This window comes from Aulonocara sp. 'chitande type north' Nkhata Bay, linkage group LG22, assembly GCF_057382095.1.
Source record: "Aulonocara sp. 'chitande type north' Nkhata Bay isolate Kocher_YH1m ecotype deep benthic linkage group LG22, A_spYH_male_GT1.1, whole genome shotgun sequence".
NCBI classification, from domain to species: domain Eukaryota; kingdom Metazoa; phylum Chordata; class Actinopteri; order Cichliformes; family Cichlidae; genus Aulonocara; species Aulonocara sp. 'chitande type north' Nkhata Bay.
Window position 1 is genome coordinate 9,958,463 of NC_141364.1, and position 22,191 is coordinate 9,980,653.

The 22,191-nt window shown below is 40.7% G+C and overlaps 2 protein-coding genes across 8 annotated transcripts; one reads left to right on the forward strand and one right to left on the reverse strand.

The window, feature by feature from the left end:
• Positions 1–742: 742 nt before the first annotated feature.
• On the forward strand, positions 743–8,783 carry mbpa (myelin basic protein a). 3 transcript variants are annotated; one of them, XM_086280169.1, is made up of 8 exons: positions 743–1,023; positions 2,723–2,818; positions 3,314–3,340; positions 5,717–5,737; positions 6,149–6,207; positions 7,014–7,097; positions 7,210–7,230; positions 7,559–8,783. In XM_086280169.1, the coding sequence occupies exons 1-8, from the start codon at positions 904–906 to the stop codon at positions 7,713–7,715; spliced, it is 585 nt and encodes a 194-aa protein (XP_086136295.1). In that variant the 5' UTR covers positions 743–903; the 3' UTR covers positions 7,716–8,783. The 3 variants fall into 3 exon arrangements, with proteins under 3 accessions (XP_086136295.1, XP_086136296.1, XP_086136297.1); XM_086280170.1 differs by lacking the exon at positions 7,210–7,230; XM_086280171.1 differs by lacking the exons at positions 6,149–6,207; positions 7,210–7,230.
• Positions 8,784–13,924: 5,141 nt separating this feature from the next.
• zbtb22a (zinc finger and BTB domain containing 22a) lies at positions 13,925–20,317 on the reverse strand. Of its 5 annotated transcripts, none has more exons than XM_086279278.1 (4): positions 19,909–20,317; positions 18,116–18,334; positions 16,675–17,446; positions 13,925–16,286 (listed from the first exon to the last, which is right to left on the reverse strand). In XM_086279278.1, the coding sequence occupies exons 1-4, from the start codon at positions 19,933–19,935 to the stop codon at positions 15,208–15,210; spliced, it is 2,097 nt and encodes a 698-aa protein (XP_086135404.1). In that variant the 5' UTR covers positions 19,936–20,317; the 3' UTR covers positions 13,925–15,207. The 5 variants fall into 5 exon arrangements, with proteins under 5 accessions (XP_086135404.1, XP_086135408.1, XP_086135407.1 ...); XM_086279282.1 differs by lacking the exon at positions 19,909–20,317 and adding an exon at positions 19,643–19,902; XM_086279281.1 differs by lacking the exon at positions 19,909–20,317 and adding an exon at positions 19,513–19,645.
• Between the last annotated feature and the right edge of the window lie 1,874 nt (positions 20,318–22,191).

The following is a 22,191-nucleotide window of genomic DNA, read 5'->3' on the forward strand; positions in this document are numbered from 1 at the left end:
GCTAAACAGCCATGGATCGTTCTGTGAAACACTGACGGCTAACAAAAATATTCACTCCAAGGTCTTCAGGAGCAAATGCAGTTTGCTCAATCATCAATAAGCTGCAGATGCTTTCAAGGCAGCTACCTTTTATTTATTTTTTTGCAGATTTAAACTTGGTGCATTTGTACTTTTATTGGCATTAAAGCATAAAGCTGCAGTTTTCAAGTCCATGGCACAGATCTTGTTCTCCTGTTAGTCATAAACTGAAATAACTGGAGCTCTTCAATGGCTTTGGCTTAAAGACACCGAAACGGAGCAAATGCAATGTGCAAAGTCACCTCAAGTTTATTTTATTACTGTGCAGACAGATAATTGGCCTGTGTTCACAGGTTTTTGTCTCTTTCACACCATAGTCTTTCCTTTTCTTAATCTGGTGACTGTACATCCAATTCAAACACAATGCATGAAGAAGATATATGGGGCCGATGCAACAATGGCCCCACAGTGCTTCGGGCTGCTTTGCATCAGGGTGTGAGTTCAGACTCAGAGATAACCCTTGTTGTCCCTGCGGCCGGGGTGAGGCAGATGGGGAGAGGAACAATGGCCGGGCCCATGCGGAGGGCGGCAGTGACTGACACAGCCACTGAAGCTCCAAAGAATGCCTGGAGCTGAGCCAGAACCATGGACATCACCAATGCAAACCCCCCCACCCTCACCAACCTGACCCTCAGTATGTCCCATGGTGCCCTTGGGCCAAGGGGATGACACCTTCAAAGACAGCCCCTGAGCGTCAGATGGGCTGCAAACCACCCTGAAGGAGCAGCAGAGACGGGTTTTGGCACTGTGAGCTTTGGAATAGCTTGGAAGAGGACTACTGAGTAAACAGAGAGGTCAACGCCACCAACAGCAGCAGCAGCTAGCATGGCTACAGCGAGCACCTCAGGGCAGAGCGCTTTCGGGCTCGGGAGGAAAAAGAAGAACCCCGGTCTGATGGATCAGATTAGCAAATTCTTTGGAGGAAACAAAAAGAAGAGGAGCAAGGTGAGCATCCATCCATTTAAAAGGACAGTTTCATCCTCAGCTTAACCCAGTTTTAAACTTTTACTTAGTTAATTAGATACTTTGTGCCAAGCTGTGGTCTGTAAGCCAATTCATGCATATATTAATTTTTACATATAAATAATAATGTGGTTACAATAATAATGCAATTAATATGATTAATAACTTGTGTTTTTATCTTAAAAAGTGAAATATTAAAAAGAAATGTCCTCATAAACTAAAGTGAGACTTTGTGGATGATTAGAGGTTAGGGGAGGTGATAATTCACTTCTGCAGTTTATATTATGACAGTTTGCTTTTAAATATTTAAGCAATTTTGAATTTTCTTGAGCAGAGTTGAGATTTCTTTGGTTTTACTGCTTGTACTTCACATTCACCTGCAGACCTTATCTGTTAATTAAAATCCACTTATTTAAGCGTCAGTGTCCTAAAGCACTGAGGTTGTTTTGTATGTCAGACACCATCTCTGTGATGTTTCACTGAGTACTGCACTATGTAAAAGCTCACACTCAAAATTACTGTATGTACTGTGGGCTGTGGATTTTTTTTTTGCCTCCCATCTTCAGCTTTTTTAAAATATATATATATATTTTTTTTTTTTTTTGGAGGGTATGAGTAACTCAAAAATCCATCCAGTTGCTTTGGTAGCTTTGCCCCGATGCACTGTTTTATTTTGTTTTTCTTGTTATCTTGCAAAATGCTGCAAAGAATCTAATATAAAGGCTCTAATACAGTCCCATTGAGATCTTGTGAAGGAAAAAACAGGCCTCAATGTGGATGCATGTAAATTTAGTCTGTAATATCTGTCTGACCATGAGCTGCAGCAGATAGAAAACATCAGACAAAACCCCTTTCAGATTTCAAGATTCAACAGTATGTGATGGGAGGGGCCCTTCTGCTGCTTCCAAACTGCTTTCATCTGCTATCTGAGGCTGTTATTCTGAGTAGGCAGAGCGCAAGGACGCCAGATCTCAGAGATTTCTTGAATTTTATTGTTTGTGTGTTTCACTCTTGTATTTCAGCCTTTCTGTGACTCATTTGCAAGACAGACAGAAAACAACAGAAAGCAAAAAGATGCGTGCCTGCACATATCTCGCTTCTTTATTCGGACTTCTTTGTATTCATTAAATATAAGACCAAGTAAAAAAAAATACAATAACTGTCATAGAGGCAGAAACCTTCCTCTGATTGGCTTCCCACATAAACAAAGGCTTACAGCAATATGTAGGGGTTGCTTCTGATCTCACAGCTCGCCTTAGATGACCATCAGGGATACATCTCCTCTCATTGTCTTCATTGCTTTTGCCTTTAAAACTTTAAAGTCTTTAATTCCCAGAACACTCAATTTTTTTCTAAAAGGAGTGTTTATTGAACCCTTGAACCTTGAACATTTACAAAATCATTAAAAATTGATTTGCATATATGAGGTTTAATCTGTATCATCAGTCTTAAAAACATCATCTTGATAATTTCCTCTCTGTCACTGAGATCTGACAACAATTAGGAAATATCAAAGCTATAATTCTGCAGCTGCATGGTGCTGACTTTCATCAGAGAAAGTGAGCTCATCCCAATCTGTTCTATCATGAAGACACTGCAGAAAAATGAATGTTTCATACAGTCAGATGAACATGTGTTAAACAAATATATGCAGTTACTTGACCTCTGCTTATCTTCTCAGGGGTCTTTCCGGGGTCATCTGGCCGCCTCACCCCAGCAGTCCTCTTCCCGCCGTCGGACTAATGAAAATGCTGTTGTGCATTTCTTCAGGAGCTTTGTAAGTTCCACTTGCACGCACACGTTATTCATGCCATTCCATACATGTTTTACTTACCTTTATAAAAGCTATTTTTTGTTGCTGGGTCACGCTAACCCCGCCGAGCATCATTCAATTAAATTTGTTTGATGTAATCCCCTGAAATTGCCAAAAACTGCATAACTCATAATGCGGAAAAAACAAATTTCCTCCAGTATTTTCTTTGGCTCTAACTCTTGGCATCAACAGTGTGGCAATGTTTTTTTGTTTTTTTTTTAAAAACAGCTGGTTAAATTGTTTTTCCTCGCCTATCTCAGTGATTAGCGCGCGCATGACTCCTTTATTTGCATATTGTTAAAAAAGATTTTGGGGAAATTTCAATCAGCAGCTCAGCACTTTTTGTTTATTTCATATCTGAGTTTGTTGCTCTGTTTTTGTTTTTGTTTTTTTTGCTCTGAACAATCAGTCACTCTCTTGTTGTTGTTGTTGCTGTTGTTGTTGCTTGGTGTTCCTCAGGTTTCCTCTCCTCGTCCTAAATCCAGGGTGAGTCCCACTTTACCCATATCTGTTTTTAATTATTCCAAAGGTTTAACCACAGGATGAAGATAAAGTGTTTTTGCAGCAATCAAAGGTTAAAATAATCACTCTTTATCATTTCAGGTTTAAATTCAATTTTGTTGATGAAGTGCCAAAACAAAGTCAAAACAATCACCTCACCTTTTTATAGTTAAATAGAGATCCAATCATTTTAAAGAGGAAAGCCTAACAGTCAGATGAACCCCTGTGAGCAAGCGCTTGGCATCAGTGGGAAGAAAGAACTGCCATTTAACAGGAAGAGGACTCCAGCAGAGCCAGGCTCAGGGAGGAGCAGCCATATGCTGCAGTCTTTAGGGGGGTGAAGTGAAGGAGAAGAAAGAGAAGGGATCAATATAGAGACAAAGACATTATATAGTAAGATAAACTGAATGTTACAAAAGCCCCTCAGTTCATTCCTCTGTCTTAAGCTGTTTAAGCTCATTTCCCTCTAAGGCCACACCTTTTTTTTTTATCAAAACCTCTTCTGATTGGTTGTCACTTAGATAGGAAGCTACATTCATGTTTTATGCTAACCTCAAAAGGGGAAGTACCTAAAACTTGCATTCTATCCGAAGACCACAAGATGGCGACAGTTGTAGAAGCAAAAACGATTCAGGTCCTATACAAGTTTATATGAAAACTCCCTTTTTGACCTCTGCAAACACTTTCCTCCTGAGTCTATGGACTCAGTCACTTATTTTGGGTAATATTTAATCCAAAATTGAGTTTATTTCAGAAATCTTGTTAATACTATCTTAAAAAGTGGAGATACAAAACCGCAAGCTAAAATTAGCCAATTTAGCAGATTTTACTGTTGGATATTACATCAAGAATTTTGCACTTTGCAGGCATCGATTATGCTTACTGTCAGTCTGCTAGGGTCTGCTCAGGCCTGAGAGATACAAATTTTAGTGTTAGATAATGAAGGTCTATGAGGACATTTGCAGTCCTGACTTTATTTTTATTTTTTAATGTAATTCATTTTTTGTGTCTTGAATGCACCAACTGCACATGCACCCAGACTTCAAAGAAGTAAAACTGAAATCAATACTCAACTGTTGCCGATATAAATACACTCTGCTATAAAAGCAGCAGAATCAAAGTTCTTTATTTAGAGAAGCCTAAAAATGAGATTTGGATATTTGACCTAAAATCTGTCTCAGTGGTTACTTTACTGATACTGTCATGACTGCAAATTTCCCACCACAATTTCTGCTAATTGCATCTCACATCTTATTGTGGAAATTCACTTTACTCATTTTCAGCATTTTGCTGAAGGTGCCTTCATGTAATGGTTACAAAATCACTGGAGAGCCATGAAGTGTCCTGTGGATCTAAATGTGCACTGTGGGTCTTTCACCCATAAACAAATGGATGAAACAGAGTTCACCTGTGTTCACAGAGATTATCTAAATGTCCTACAAAGGAAAAAGCTGATATAATCACAGACAGCACTATAAGCCATAAATAAGAAAATATCAGATAATAAGATCATAATAGATAGAGACCTCTGCATCACCAGCGAGATTTTCTTTAACCGTAACCCACTTATTGTTTTTCTTTTTCAAACTGCCAGCAATAAACTGCACAAAAATGATATTTAATGTATTTTTTAATATTTGTCAGAAGGGTTCATAAACACGGTTTGGGCTTTGAAGGGTTAATGAAAGCTAAACTGTAATGTGTACCTAATTTCACACATCACCATGGTTGCTATCCTGGTGTTATCATGGTAACATAAACTAAAGCTGAGGCTGATTTTAGTGAGACAAATAGATAATTGGTTATAACTGAGCAAACCAAGACTGTGACCTGATGATGGTGCCATTATGTAATATTAAGGTTATAGTTCATACGTTTATTGAATGAATATCTGGAAAAAAAATATCATAGCAAGTCATCTTATTTATGCTGATGTTTACTAGATTATTAGTAATCCTCTGTGTGGGGATCTATCTGTATTCTTATATTTGTCTTATTATTGCAAAGCAATTTCTTTATAAGGGTCACATATTCCTCTAAAATGCAGATTCCCACTCTGGTACTGGATAAATACATTATCAAGGATCATGAGATAACTGGACAGGAAACGAAACCTTTTCTCTTTTTTTTATATGTGCATCCATTTTCAGTTTCTTCGTGTTTTTTTTTAGGAACCTTTACCGAAACATTTTTAAAAGCTAGATCATAGCAGTGGAGATCATGGAGGGACTGGATAAAATCAGAGTTTTCACATCGACTTGTCTGCTACCACAAAGCTAATCTGAGACCAGTGCAGGTGGCATCATAATCTTACTGTTGCTCATCTCACCATGTCGTTATCTGTTTCTTTTTCATGTCCAGTGGAGAGACGTCTTGGGTTTGGTACGTCACTCGATCCATCTCAAATTATACAAAAGCCCCACTGCTGACTGCGCCGCTCTGTGCGTCTGCAATCATCCCATTTAAATCTGTCTGTCAACCTCTTCTTTGCAACATGTCCTTTGTCTGCAGTGCACCTGTTTCCTAACCTACTTTGTGTTTCACTGCTTTCCTCCCTGAAGAGAAATACATTTTATACCGGAGCGCGATGAATCAAGTCGCATTCACGTCCTGATTCACCAGCATTCACACACAAGGCCTGAAAGGCACAGTTACAGCAGATCAGCCTGGATGAATGCCACAGAAAATCGATTTCATTCATTGACTTGCTGCTTGGAAATTATTGATACAGTTATTGACTTATTGATAAGTTCATTACACTTCAATTTCCCTCCCTTCTTTGCTTCAATCCAGAGCGACTCACTGCTTCTGGATGACTTTGAAATCGCTCAACTATTTATGAACCACAGCCGGTAAACGCTTTTTTCTTAGGACCTCTCCCCCCCCCTCCTCTTTCACACCTCTAGTTCTCTGTAACACCTTCATCAACTTCTCCAGAGATGACTCACCGATCCATCTGTTCTGGTCTGCCACCTCCTTTGTGTCTTCTTATCTGTCCAGCCACTGTGGACAACTCTTTGTGTGTCATTTGATCAGCCACTTACACCCTTTGTGTCAGTGTCTCTTCTCATGGACCCCATCTTCTCCTTGTCATCCATCTTCTTTCCCCTAAAGGTTACTGTTAGGTGAAATCTGGTCCAGTCACACATTCATATTTCTCTCCTTTCATGTCTACTCACAATAACAGATCAAAGACAACTTTCTTCTTTGCTGTTGCAGAGAAACCACATACCTGCACTTTGTTATTTTGCACACCAATTCACTTTAAATATCAAAGAAGGAAATTCAACTCATAGCCAAACACAATGAAAGCACAAACCCAAATACCAAGGAGTCCATCCTAATGCATTTAAAGAGGATGGAGATCATTAAAAAGAAGGTTTGCAGTCATATTACGGGTGGTTATGTGTTTTTTGTGCAGCAACAGCAAAAATGGCGCCCTTTGTAACAAAATGTTAAGTAGTTTTTTTGTGTGTTTGGCATTTTGTTGAAGTAGTTTGATATCTCTGATTGTCTGGGGGAAAATATCTTTAATCTCATGGAGAGGAAAAGGCCGTCCATGTAAAATGAATTGCTTAAAGGTTATGCAGTGAGGCAATGCTGGATTCTGGAGCTGGTTCCAGTTCTCCACCTGTGCTTATAAGGCATCTTTTTCTAGGCCACGTCACCGCGTGCCGAGAGCACAAAGTCACCAGTCAGAAGGCGCAGAGACCAAAGCACGCTGTCCAGACTCTTCAACCTGGTGAGCTCGCAGAACGTTTGCCTCTTTGCGTTACCCAGAATTCCCCCTTTCTGCCTGTAAACCTGGATTTCACGATCACTGCTTCCTGTTTGTGTTTGCTCAAATGCAACAGTGATGTTCTCGTCAGAGATCAGTGAGTAGGATGTAAATACGATCATTTCATCATCATGCTTTTACTGCAGCCTGTCATCATAATAAACTAACAAGCTTTAGAGCCACATTTTCACTTTTACATGTAAGCCCAAATTCATCCAATGCCATCTACCTCGATGTTTTTGAGGCTTTATTTTCAGTGTGGATCAGCGCCACTAAATGCAACGTTTTTTTTGACAATCACCTCGTTCATGAACTTTCAACACTGTTTTAACCAAATATCTTCCCAGATTGCTCTTATCTGTGGCTGCGGCAGGAAAACTAATGTTTTTCTCAACCTCCTCATGTCCACTTCTTCTTCTCTCCAGGGAGAAGGCAAGTCCCGTGCACCCTCTAAACGCTGGAGCACCATCTTCTAAGCTCTCCACTGAGGACCAAACCGCAGATCCGACACTGACGAGACCAAAAGAAGAGACAGATACGCCTGCGGCAGACTCACGACCTCAAGAGATGTTAACAAACTAACACGATCCTCCTTTATCTGTAGACAGAGACACAACATTAGTGTAAAAATCCTCTTTTTATTTTTAATCCTACTTCTGAGGAATTATTTAGCTGTTTGTAAGAGGTTCAGTCATGCTTTTAGTAAAGTCTCCTACCATAAAAATCATTGTTTGATGGTGCTAGTGTCTGCTGTCTGAGGTTTGTTCATGGCAGGTGTTTGTTTCTTCTATGTCTGCTGTCGTCTGCATTTTGTACACGATTGATGCTTTATGGATCTCGCTGCTTCCTAGAAACACACAGCTCACACGACACACAAGCCAAACAAACTTTCACATGTGAAATCGTGACAGAGGGTGGTCCCGTTTCTGCTTGAGCATGTCACAAAGCCACACGTTTGTAAAATGCAACTGGAAACCTATAGAAGTAGTGGACTCTAATATTGTTTTTAACACCACTGCATAAGTTTTCTTTGCCTCAGTGTAATTAATCACCATGTATGATATTGATGCTTCCCAACTCTATCAAAACAAGATAAAAATGCCCTTTCGAATGCACTGTTTCACACCTGAGAAATGTGCTAAAACTATTCTGTTGTCTTTTCTGTAGCTTTTGCCTCATTTAGTGATTTTCTTTATCTGTTCTGTCGTCATTTAAGTTTTATGGTGATTTGTGTTTTTCCAGAGGATGGCTGACATGTTTTATAGCTGATGGTTAATTTGCAAGTGGTTCAAAAGGTTTAAGGATGAAGCAGCAAGTTGGCACGAGGAGCACAGTACTGTAGGACAGGATGTTGGATTCATGTGTTCTGACAAATATTTTGTGATTTATTTTTTTTTTGTTTGTAATAAATTACACTGCCACTCTTATTTCTACTTGATGTTTGTATGTTCACTTTAACTGAATGGTCAAAAGCACTGTAAAGATGAGATGGCTAATGTGTGGTGGTGCTACGGGAATAGGAACTGATACTTAAATAAGTGTTGTGTTTCCTCTTAATGTAAATTTCCTGTTTGTAATGTACAGCCTAACTTGCAATAAACACCTTTACTTTTTTCACATTTAAGAGTTATTAAATGTTTTAAAATCAGATCATTCCCTTGTCTTTGCTGCATTTTAATTGTTATGATTTACCAAACATATGATTCAAATGAGCTCTGAGCAAAAAATGTGACAACGAATGTGCACGCTAGCGTTCCTGCTGAACGTTAACCAGATAATAACACTTTCACGTCTGTGGTAAGGGGACAGTCTGCTAGGCTTAAAATGCCTGAAAACAAGTGGACACAACTAGTCGAATGCATAGACTGTATGTAAAAGATGGACTTTAGTCATAAAGATCAAGCCAGAAGTCCTTAAAACTGTTTTTTCTTTTCCTTTTAATAAGGTTTGATTTCATAGAAAGTGATGAGAAAATGGTTTTTAGATTATTTTGAACTCAGTTAAAAACTTTCCCGATGAGCTTCTTCTCAGTCAGTAGTTTCAAATATATGTGAAATATAGTCTCTGCTAGAGTTTAGGAGGAGGATAAAACACAAGACGCTTTAGAGCAGGGGTGTTCAACTCCAGGCCTCGAGGGCCGGTGTCCTGCAAGTTTTAGATGTATCCTTAGTGCAACACAGCTGATTTCAATGGCTAAATTACCTCCTGAAGTTGTCTTGAAGCTCTCCAGAGGCCTATAATGAACTAATCATTTGATTCAGGTGTGATGACCCAGGGTGAGATCTAAAACCTGCAGGACACCGGCCCTTGAGGCCTGGAGTTCCCCACCCCTGCTTTAAGGCATGTTTACCTTATGCATGATAAGTCGCTGGTGTATGAGAGTATCTGCTGTTTATTGGTGTCTCAGTCAGACCGAGCTCTCACTCCTCATGAAGTTAGGAACAGCAACAAATTCTCAGAACAGGGCCTCACATTAGGACTATAATAACCATATGTTTTATTGTTTTATTATTTGCTTCGAGCCCTGTGTACAGGAGCTGCATGCAAAAGGATCTTTTGTTAAAAGGCTTGGCGTAATAAGCAAATGCTTCAGCCAATACCTTTTGATTAGCCTTGTCTCATGCTTTCTTGCTTTGTGGTAGATCTTTGTTCTGTCTTCACTGAGATATTTAAATGCTAATCAATCAAATCAAATCATATGATGATGTCACGGTGGTTACGTTCTTGAAGAAAAACATAACCACCTATATACAGTCTATATTCTTAAGGTTGAACAGACCATAAAAATAGCTGCACTTCTAAAGCTTTATGCCTTTTTCCATTTAAGTAATGCAAAAAACAGTATAAAATATTGTATAGTGTCATGTTTCGCTGTGTGGCAGGCAGGATGAGGACCCAAATCCAGGACTTGGCACACGGAAAAGTAAAATTAAAACGGCAGCTCTATTTCCCGGAAAAACTCTACACTGAATACAAGAAAACGAAACCAGAAACATAAAACCTAGGGAAGTACACTACAACAGAGAACTTGGAGAATACTAGGAGCGCCGAAGACTCACACACAGCACTTAGCACTGACAGTATGACGTGACAACAAACAGGGGAAGACTGAGGGCTAAAATACACAGGCAGGATAACGAAACGACGGGGAACAGGTGGAAACACAGCTGGAACTAATCAGACATAAAGAGACAAGGGGACGCAAAACTAGATACACTGACATGAGACAAGGACTATCAAAATAAAACACAAAGCATGAGACATAAGCAATTTGACACAGAGACGTGGAAAATGACAGGCTCAGAACAGAAATGACTGTTTTAGTACCATTGGCATGCTTGCTGCTGCATTCGCTGTAAGTTATCGTGCCTCACATCACACATATTAAATTAATCATTAGTTTAATGTAAACAAACAACACAATAGTTCACACAGACACACTACACAAAGATAATGTACACAAAGTGTCCCTAATAATAATGTAGAAAATGAGCTGTTCATTGGTTCCGTTCCAATTTATCATGCTTACTTCCTATTTTGTTTCTATTTTGTCCTTGAGCACATGAATGTATGAAATATAGTGTGCTCTGTATGTGTATGTGTTGTATGTGTGTTGATGCTGAGGTACATTTGCAAGTATGCATAGAGGCATTGTGCAATTGTGAAATACCTTGTGTTAAACTATTCATTTGTACAAAGGGCAGGCTTATAAGATTTCTTCTTGCACCGCTTCCCGTTATTATGAAGTTATATATTCTAACGTCTTAAATAAACTCAAATAAATAAAGAAATATAAATTTCTAGTACTATGAAAGAAAAAGAAAATTACATTTCTGCTCATTTAAGCTCATTTAAGGTAAGTAATAGCCTTCTACTGGAAGATTTGTAACCATACTTCATAAATTTTCAATATTTTACCCATTAAGAGTCTTTGTTGAATTGCCAAATTGTTTTAAAAAATTACAAAATTTGACCCTGTTACCTTCTTGCAGCTTAGAAGGCTTATAGTTTGACCTAGCAGCTCAAAAACTGAGAGGAAAAAAATGTAAACTGATAAGCCCCTGTTGTAACTCAGCGATGATCCATGCCATAAAAAGCTCCCAAACACTGCTGAAATATTCTCTCGAGGCCAGTCGTCTACGTCAGACGATAATCCCAATATCAAAGTCTTTTGCAGAGTGAAAAAAACAAGATCTCAACTACATCAAGCAGGACACTCTGTCCTACATTTAATTAAACACTAAACAAGGATGAGTCATCCTCGTTAGACTCCCTTGTCAATACTGAGAAGTGGGAAAAACAGTGTTTCTCATCATTAGAAATAACGGTGAGATAGAACTTTTCATGGACTACTGCCTCTAAAAGCAGAATAATCACTGAGCTGCTTATTCTCTGAATAATTCAACAATTGGCTCAGAGGTCTATAATCCATGTTACGTCACGCACATATAAAGAGCAAACTGTACACTCAGCCAGTTCATCTTCACAGTTAATCCAGCCATACAAGTGTCTAATGTGACAAAACATTACTATAAAATGATTTTTAACTGTACTGCAGTAACATTTCTCTCTAAGCTATAGGGCTCTGCAAGCCAAAAATGTGTATTTTCTGTGTTATGTCATTTCTTTCTTTGATGGTCAGGACCTCATGTTTGCTATTTCTATAGACTATCCCTTCTGAAAACACCCAAATATATTAATCAGCAGTCCCATTCACTGGCATCTCTAGATCATGTTATCACAGATAGTGTAGTTTTTGACTAGAATGGCTTGATGCAGTGTTGAGCTACAGAGACCTCTTGTGCCCCGTCATTGTGCTGCAAGGCAGCATTCTAAATGTGTTCTAATGGGGCAAATACTATATCCAAAAGCAGCACCTGTTTACTGAAATTTGAATTTCAGAATTTCTCCACTATAAAAAAAGCAATATGTTCTTATGCACACAACTCAGCAGGTGACTAAGAGCCAACAAACAGTTATTGAGACTGTTATGAGAATGACCATAAATGACCCAGGTTTTAAGATGAGCCTAAAGCTCGATTTAGACTTCTGCAGGAAAGCTGCATCCTAACTTACGTCGTAATCAGAAACTCCTTTTAGCCGTCCACCACATTTCCATGCCATTGAAGTCGAGGCAGCCTGCATCAACCCGATGTGTAGTTATATTTTTCAGGAGGTGCACATCAGGTGGTGCACATCAGGCTACATGGAAGGTTACAGTGAAGGGTTAACATTGTAGATTTCCCAATGAAGCATTATTCATGCATTAGTCTTCTACAATTAGCTACAATGAAAAACTAGTGTTCAATAAACTTGTAGCATTGTTAAAAAAAAAACATTCTAGTATGTTTCAGATCAGCCTCAGTGTTCTAGAATGTTTCTAAAATGTTCTAGAATGACCATCAATGTTTAGAATGTTGCACACTGTTGTTCTAGAATGATCACCAATATACACAGCACTTCAGCATTGTTTAAAACATACATTCTAGAACAGGGGTGTCCAACTCCGGGCCTCAAGGCCTCAAGTTCGACACCTGTGTTCTAGAATGTGCCGTGCTCTAGTAAGTTTAGAATCAGTCTCAGAGTTCTAGAATGTTTCACATTAGCATCTGTGTTCTAGAATGGCCATGAATGCTTAAAAATCAACTTCTGCATTCTGGAATGTTGCACACCGTTGTTCTAGAATGGCCACCACTATCTACACACTAGTGCTCTACGACAATCTCAGCATTGTTTAAAACATGAATTCCAGATTGTTTCAAATCAGCCTAAGGGTTCTAAAATTATCTGCAATGTTTCTTTAAACCTCAGTGTTTTATGTCCTCCAAAAACACACAGCAGTGTGGAATGTTGCTTAAAAATCTTTTAATATTGACCAGTGGGAAAATGCCGCATATACAGTACTTTTCAAATACTTTTAGATAAGAGGCTATTCATCTAAAAACATTTCTAACTCCTCAAAAATGTAAGATTTGTTTATGTTGGTCAAATTTCCACTAGGAAGGGATTTTTCTTAACCGATGAAAGAAACTGCAAGAATCCACTTTAGTTGTGGATTTATTGGTGTTTACTGCATTCTTTCGTTTTAGAAAAGTACCAAACAGTCGACTGGTCACTCCTAAAATAATGTCTCCCTCTGGTGTTCATTTTGTTTTTTTTAAGTCTAATCATAGCCTCCTTCACTTACATCAACATCTAAGGACCTCATACTGATAGCAAAAATAAATAGTTCCCAAATACAACAGAAGAAATTAACAAAATCGACTCCAGTCACCGGAATTACTTTTTTTTTTAAAGTCAACTGCCTTTCCCAGTTATATATTGCTTTTGTTGAACCACTTGAATTTAAACTGATAGTCTCCACCTCAATCATATCTTAATAGCTTGATTTAAAATCCACTGTGTTAGCCTAAAATGGAAAAATTATAAATCAGTGTTCACACCCTGCAAGCCTAAATGTAACTGGTAGAGCTCGTCTCACAGGGAAGACGATCACACTTATCTACTAGAAACCCAAAGTCACCTGTTTCAACCTGGAAAAGATGCTAAACTTCATATAAATCTAACAAGCTATTCGGGAGCCCAGTGTTAGCCTCTCAGGTGCCAATACACTGACTGGCTTTGTCAGCAACTGCTAGATAAAGCTGTAATCTCATCACCATTGATTTTAAGTTTCTTTCTTGAGAAGTCATTTAACAAAATATTTAAAAATGGCCTCAGTGCTCTAAAATAACACACAATATTAAAATGAGCCTCAGTGACATGTTTTAAAATGATCACAGATCACCAAAACCAGGAAACAAAACTACTTTTATTACCATGATTTTTTTTTCTTCACATAAGTGACATCAGCATGGCACGGGAAAAAAGCATTTTTATCCTTGTGTTAAAGGTCAATGGCAAATAATTTATGTGCAAAATGCGAGAAATACATTCACAACACTGCTTGGTAGAGTTTTAAGCATCACTAAACAAAAACTGAGCCTATGTGACGCTGCAAAATGAAAAAGGATCACTTGAAATTAGAATTTTTTTTCTCTCATGTTTTTCAAAATAACCATGGCCTGTAAATAATGCACATGTAATGGACAAAACTGAAGCAGTGGCTCAAAGATTTGTTGCGTTATACATTTCCATCTTTTAAAGGGTTTATGTACATACAGCAGAAAGCTGACAAATCCTTTGGGATCACCAACACTTTAACTGATTACTAATTATCTGATCAAACTCGGAAAATATCAGTTTTACTTTTCATGTCTTTATTGAACACATTGAGTAATCCCACAGTGTTTATTCTAAAACGGTAAGTAAACTATTGAATTTATTTAGTTGGACAAACATTAACAGCATTGAGGCCAATAATATTTCCTGTTTTACTGCATCTTCCCAAACTCTTCTAAGCATCAGATTTAGAACTGCCGCTATAAACGTATTTACTCTCTCAATGCCTGCAAAGCATCCAGTTGGTGGATGGTAAGACTGACTTTTGTCTCAACTGTGCTCAGAAAATTATTACAGAACTGTTTTGGAACATCCATCTGGTCTTTTGCAAACTTATTTACTTAGCAAAATCCTTCCATTAACACTATTTGTTATTCAAAAGTTTTCTGTATATCTTTTAATTATTTTAGTAAGTGTAGATATATTGTTTGCAGATATATTGTGGTCTCTGTGGCCTTTGGAAAAAAAAGAGTAGTGCCTGTCCTATATTTCCACTTTATATAAATTTCAGAAAAGGCTTTGTAAGTAATCAGACTGTGTACACATTTGTTTATAGGGATAAGTGCCTCTACATCCCACAAGTCAAATCTCATTGCCTTAATTGGAACACCTGACTCCAAGCAGCTTTTCTGAGAACTCATTAGCACAAAGGTTCGCTTATTCTTTCCATCCAGCACTGAGTGATTGCTCAAGGTTTCATAAATAAAAGAATGAAAAGTATAACTGCTTGTGTTCTTCGTTTATTCAGATTGTGTGAAGATCGGATGACATTTCATGGCAATTTAAGCAAAATCCTTCTTCAAACTTTACAGTAAGTGCTTTAAATCACCGTTTTCCACATAAACGTTTAATTTCAGGTAAAGCTCTCGCTGGCCTCCTCTTTAAAAACGTGACTGCCAGGGTCCAAGTTTTGCGTCTGGGTTCTTAGCTCAGCAACTATCCCAGAAACACTACCCAAAAGCCCACCCATCCCATCCTCTATCTCCTTATGAAAATCCACTTCCTCAACTTTCACCTGTCCTCCAGTGGGGAGAAAGGCTTCCCCTTCATCAAATCCATAACTGTAGCCATCATCCATATCTGCTGCTGCGCTTGCACTGTTGCTGTTCGCCGAGGAGCTGGAAGCAAGTCTCTCACATCGGGCCTGATGTCTCAGGAAGCTGTCTCTCCAAATGACTTTCTTCCCACAGAGGCTGCATTCATAGGGCCGCAGCCCTCCGTGGGTTTTAAGGTGCTTAGTGAGATGGTGCTTCATTTTGAAGGACTTTGTGCAAACAGGACACCCAAAGGGCCGTAAATTGAGGTGCTGCATCTTCACATGCCGGTCACGCATACTCTTCAGGGTGTAGGCTTTCCCACAGTGGCAGAAGTGTACTTTGCCCGTGTAGGGCGCAGCAGCGAGGGACACTGAGGATGATGAAGATGGGGTTGGAGGTGAAGGGGGCGGTGGAAATGCAGCAGAAGATGAGGACAAATGGCGACTGGAGGTAGGGGTCAAAGAGCCACCCTGCCAATTCACCTCCGCGCCCGCCACTGTAAAGTCAGGAGACACGGGGACCAAAGGCCGCTGGGAAACCTGTCCTGTGCCATCTTCAATCTCATCGTAAGTGCCTCTCCTATAGGTCGCTTCTGTGAAACATTCAAAATCCACATCCTCCTCTTCATCATCCTCATCTTTACTGCAGCTGCCGCCCTCTCCTTCCTGAGGCCTCTGCTCTTGCTGAGACCAGGCACCTGTTTGCCACTGAAGCCTCGCTGAGGACGGGCAGGAAGGGTCTGGAACTGCGTCACCTGTTTGGCAACCATGAAGACTGGGCAGGTCTGTGGCTGGATCGCTTCCTACCAAATCTCTTTGCTTCATCACGTCTGCACTCTGCTTCCCTGCAACATGTCCAGCTTCGTCATTTTCATTTGAAACTGAGTGAAAGTCTGCTGAAGACAAGAAGGAACAAAAGCACAGTTTATTAAATTCACTGGGAAAATGCACAAAGAGAAAGAATATATGACCCAGCTATCTGGTCAGATTCAACATTATTTATATTTATATCCACTGCTGACGTAAATCAGAATTTCACTAAATTGAAACCAATAAATAAAATATTTAAATTCTTGTATTTATTTTATAATATATAAACATATTAACTTTCAGTAACATTTACAGTAAATGTCAGGGCACTGCTGTCAGTCCAAATCATCCCCACAAAAGCTGCAAATTTCTTTATATTTGGAAAAAAACTGCTGTTCAAGAAAAGTAAAAATCCTAATAACAAATAGTGTCTAAAAAGGATTCTTTAATGCTGTTCATATTTGTCCATCTTACCACAGTGTCCCATTTGTGCAAAGCCTTCCTTCTTCCCCGTCTCTTCTCCTACTCCTTCATCCGCCTCAATCTCTCTTCTCTCACTCCTCCTCTTATCCTGCGTCTCATCACCATCCCCACTCTCTCTATTCTTATCGAGTGGTCGATCAGAGGTCTGTGGTGCCCCCCGCTGTTGAAATCTGACTTTCTGCTTTAAAGCCTCAGCACCCAAAAACCCCCCATGGTGCCGGGCATTGTGTCCAGGTCCGTCATGAGTAAAGTGACTCGTCTTAGCATTGCACGATACCCATGTCTCCTCGCAGCTGGTGTAATCAGTCTCCACATAGCCAGGAAGGCTGTCCAGCTGTGAATCAGCCAAGTGCTGGGCTGACGAGGGTCGAGGGCGTCCCCATCTTGAGAACTGCTGTGGGCGTCTCCATGTAGCCAAAGGAGGCAGTGAATCTGGCTTCTTCTCCCTCCTCCTTCCCTCCCTTTCTGCATACAGGCACTCCGTGCTGCTCGGGGACTGCTGGCGAGATGCAGAGCCGGGGTGAGCTGCGGCGGCAGCCTCCCCAGAGGCGCCCTCTGCTAAGGACCGAGGCCTCTTCAGGATCTCGGTGCATTTGTCCACGATGTGCCACATCTGGAGGAAACTGGCCACGGTGACATAGTTGACGATATCGTCATGCACGATGCTCAGCTGGCCAGTGTACGCAGAACTCAGGACGCTCTCAAAGGCAACTGGGTCCATGACTGAGGGCAGGGAGACAGTTGTAACATTTTTCAGTAACACCTGTGAAGAGACAGAAACAAAGACACACTTTGACATCTGGACTAAAATATACACATAAACAGGTTTTCTGCCAGTGTTTTACAAACCCAGTGCCTTTACAAAAACAAACTGTTGCTCAGTTTGTTATCCATTTTAAACATAGAAAAACAGCTAAAGAAACTATAAGGGAGGCTTAAGACACCTGCTTTTTATACAAAAGCTAGGTTTCCGCTAACTGGAGTCACTGATGTGGACATTTCCACCATGTTTGTGCTGTTTGATGAAATTATCTGAGCTACTGTGAGGTACAGACTACCCAAGGATTTTCTGCTTCAGTTTTGGCGAGTGAAATTCAAGTATTTTATCATAACCATCAGCTTATGTTACTACGTATTAATTAGCAGGTATCTTTTTCAGTGGATTGCACTCCAACAGTTAATAATACAGCTTTTAAACATGTTTGCCAGCTGTGGCCAAAATGTAAATATTAAAGCTCAAAATGTGGAGTAGAAAACATGTGGGTGATATGCTCATAAAGGCTGTGAAGTGGTGTCTCTCCCTTCGTCTCTTGTCACCCACTCTACATGCAGAGATGATTTTAGGTATTCTAATAGTGCTATATTACTGGAGTGCAACATCAGACAGTAAACCCCAACAACTTCAACCCTGCATTAATATGCTCTGCCCTACCTGATCATGAAAGTAAGGTGAGGATGCAGCGAGGACACAGCGGTGAGCCCTGAACACTTGACCTTGCACCTGGATGGAGAGATCGCACAGCCTGCCTTCCTCCCGCTGCCGGTTCAGATTGTCCAAAACAGCTGCTCTGGCGCCTGGGAAGCACACCTGGACCGTCAAACCGGCCGGAGCCACAGACCCACTGCAGGTCGGATCCATGGTCAGAGAAACCTAGAGGAAAGGCACAAAAGTTGTCAGTTGTTTTCTCATATTTTACTACACATGTAGTTATTATTTTTCTAATCCACACTTATACATATAATGCATTATAGACTAATATATGTTTTGTTACGCCATTAAAATATGCAATAACACTGTCTGGTTTCCACAAAAGAAGGCTGATAACATTCACCGCAGAAAAGATCAGCTGGTACATTAATCTATTATCCTCTGATTGATCTTTAATTGCTTACGAGTAATTTCATGAAGACCAATTTTACCTCATCATTTTACCTCAAATGTCAGGTAAAACGCTGCTAATATCAGTGTTATGGAAAATATGCTGTTTGGTTCCTGTACCGAAGAACTCAACACTATCAGGGCTTAACAACTATTGACTAGCTCCCTCACACCAGAGACTTGCCTGGGCCCACCGGTGAAGTAGTCTAGGAGGAATTGTCTACCTCTGAATGTGAATAAGACCACAGTTACGGTGACTAACTTCAGAAGGAAGAGGGCAGCTACATAGCCAAGACCTATCCTGGGACAAGGTGTTGAAGTAGAGGGCTACTCCAGGCATCCAAATCAGGAAAACCAACACAGATTGTATACAAGAAGGGTAATAGGAGACTCTATTTCCTAAAGAAACTGAGATCCTTCAAAGCATCCAACAAAATGCTGCAGATCACCCAATTTTAGACTTTGCTGAAGTCTGCTGGGGAGCTGGTGACTCCAACATACTGAATAAACTGATCAGACAGGCTGGCTCTGTGACTGGCTGCACACACGACACTTATGAAAGAGCTGTGGTCGAGACGAGGCCACTGAACAGTCTGCTATCCATCATAGATAATCTTGACCACCCTCTGCAACACTTACTAAACAGACAGCAGAGCCTGCCTCAGATACACTGCCACAAGGAGAGATATACAAAATCTTCCCTTCCACATGCCATCACACTCTATAATTCAATACATCCGCCTACCAGAAAGCCATCTGCCAGATAATCCGGGTGTTATCTTTAATGTTCAATTTAAGTGCTGTAACGATAGCATTTCCCGAATATGGGATAAATAGGGCTGATTTATTAATAACCACCTGTGTTCATCCCGAATAATTTACCACCTGGTGATTACTGCTCACGTCGATGCTCTACTATTTCACCATCTACTTTTAAAGGCGGCACTCACACGATGAAGGGCTGAAGACATTCGCTCCTTAGTTTTTGGTTCATTGTTTATATTCCCTGGGTTAAGCTAGCTTTTAGCTACATTAGCCAGTCAACAGTTAGCCCAGTAAACGTTAGTTTAATGACTTTACCTTCGATGAGCCGAGATTTTGTTGTTTTACATGGAGCCTCGCTGACTATTTGCAGCAAAACGTCACTGGTAAACTCCACATGCTAACCGCCATCTCAAAAAAATCACGCTAATAAAACGAGACTAACGGCAGCCTGCCCGCAGGCGCAGCTGCTGCTTATAGCCAGTTGACTAAGCAGCATCCTCATACGGTGTGAGTGGGTGTTTAGTGTAAACGTCGGTTTGAACTGTCACGAAACGCCATCACACGTTAACCTGTTGATTCACCTGCCGCTGAATAAACAATAGCTGCATGGACAATTATTAAACGTTACTGACAGACCCATTGTTACATGTATTGACAGAGCCCAATCCCCGAGAAACTGGCTGCAATCCAGCTGGAGGCCCAGCAGGGGGCGCTCCGGAGATATTCAATTAGCTGACAGTGCAACACGGATAAAACAACAGCTTCTAGACAAAACGGTCAATGTGTAATTTAATTTTCGCATATCTCATCGATAATGGGCCTGTACTGAAATAAAACGATGTTCCTGTCCTTTAGTTAGTCCTCACAGAGAAGCTTATGCTGCCCAAAAGCTAGCATTTTGCTAAGACACACGTTTCTACAAGCGTTAAATAAACAGTGGAAGAAAAGTTAAACCGCAACAGAAAACAACATGTGTGATGGTTGTGGTGGTTGAACGGGACGCTGCCAGGAGGTTAGTTGCTAGAAATTCTCAGCTACTGGTGGATTCATGCCCAAAAGTAAAATGGCGGATGCAGTAAAGCGGCTCATAGTGCTGTGAAAATAAATAAAACCGCCAACGTTTATCTCCAAACAAAATATCATAAAAATTTCAAATTTTCCTCAATGAAGTTTACACTTTTAAAAATGCAAAAGATAAAATGAAAATGAAATACCCCCACCCACCCCTTGCACCTAAATGAAGTTCAAGGTTCAAGGTTCTTTATTTGTCACATGCATAGTTATACAAGTATAACACACAGTGAAATGTAGCCTGACACGCTCCTCGACATGTGCAAAAATTGGGGGGGTGTAGAGGAAGAACATTTTATATATATATATATATATATATATATATATATATATATATATATATATATATATATATATATATACACTGGGTGAATGTGCAGTAGTAGCAGCAAGCAGGTGAATTCTGTACATTAATATGAATAGACATCTGACTATTTTACAGGATAGACAATATAAACATTAAAATTAAAGGAATTTGGAATGTACATTGTGCCTTGGTTTAGAGTGTCTGGAAGAGAGTCCTGTCTCAGTCAATTATAGATGATGTGAGAGGGCGGGTGTGTGTGTTTAGGGCACGGATGGCTTGGGGATAGAAGCTCCTCTTGAGTCTCTCTGTCCTTGCCCGGAAGATGCGGAACCTTCTACCAGATTGCAGAAGTTGGAACAGTTTGTTGCCAGGATGGGACGGGTCCTTCAGTATCTGCGCTGCTCTAGTCCGGCATCTCCTGGTGTGTCCTGAAGCAGGGGGAGAGCAATCCTGCAGCAGCGTTCTGCTGTACGGATCACTCTCTGGAGAGCTTTTTGGTCCTTCACACAGCTGTTCCCGAACCACGGTGTCATGTTCTGTGTGAGGATGCTCTCCACAGCGCCTGTATAGAAAATCCTGAGGATCTTTGGAGGGACCCTAAACTTCCTCAGTTGTCGTAGGTGATACAGGCGCTGCCTAGCCTTTTTGGTCTGGACCTGAATGTGGGCAGCCCATGTCAGGTCTGAGGAGATGTGGACACCAAGATACTTGAAGGACTGCACCCTCTCCACTGGAGCTCCATTGATGATAATGGGCTTGTAGTCTCTGTGCTGACCCCTTCTGAAGTCCACCACCAGCTCCTTGGTCTTGCCGACGTTCAGCTGGAGGTGGTTGTCCTGGCACCACGATGCCAGATTCTTCACTTCATCCATGTAGGCCGCCTCATCGTTGTTGGAGATGGCACCCAACACCACTGTGTCGTCAGCAAACTTCACAATGGTGTTGGAGCCATGGGTGGCCACACAGTCTGAAGTGTAGAGGGAGTAGAGCAGTGGCGAGAGGACACATCCCTGAGGTGCTCCTGTGTTGATGGTGATGCTGTTGGAGAAGCACCTGCCCACCCTCACCACCTGAGTTCTGCCAGTGAGGAAGTCAAACACCCATGCACACAGACGGCTGTTAAGTCCCAGATCCCTGAGCTTTGTGAACAGTCTGCAGGGCACTATTGCGTTAAACGCTGAACTGTAATCAACAAACAGCATTCGCACATAGTTACCCTGTTTCTTGTCCACGTGGCTGAGAGTGGTGTGTAGGACGTGGGCGATGGCATCCTCTGTGGATCTGTTGGATCTGTAGGCAAACTGCAGCGGATCTGTGGTGTCTGGGATGGAGGAGGAGATGATGTTCTTCAGCAGCCTCTCAAACACCTTCATTACTACCGAGGTCAGTGCAACTGGCCGGTAATCGTTCAGGGATGAGGGTTTGCTGTTCTTGGGCACAGGGATGATGGTGGATCTTTTGAAGCATGTGGGGACCACAGACATCA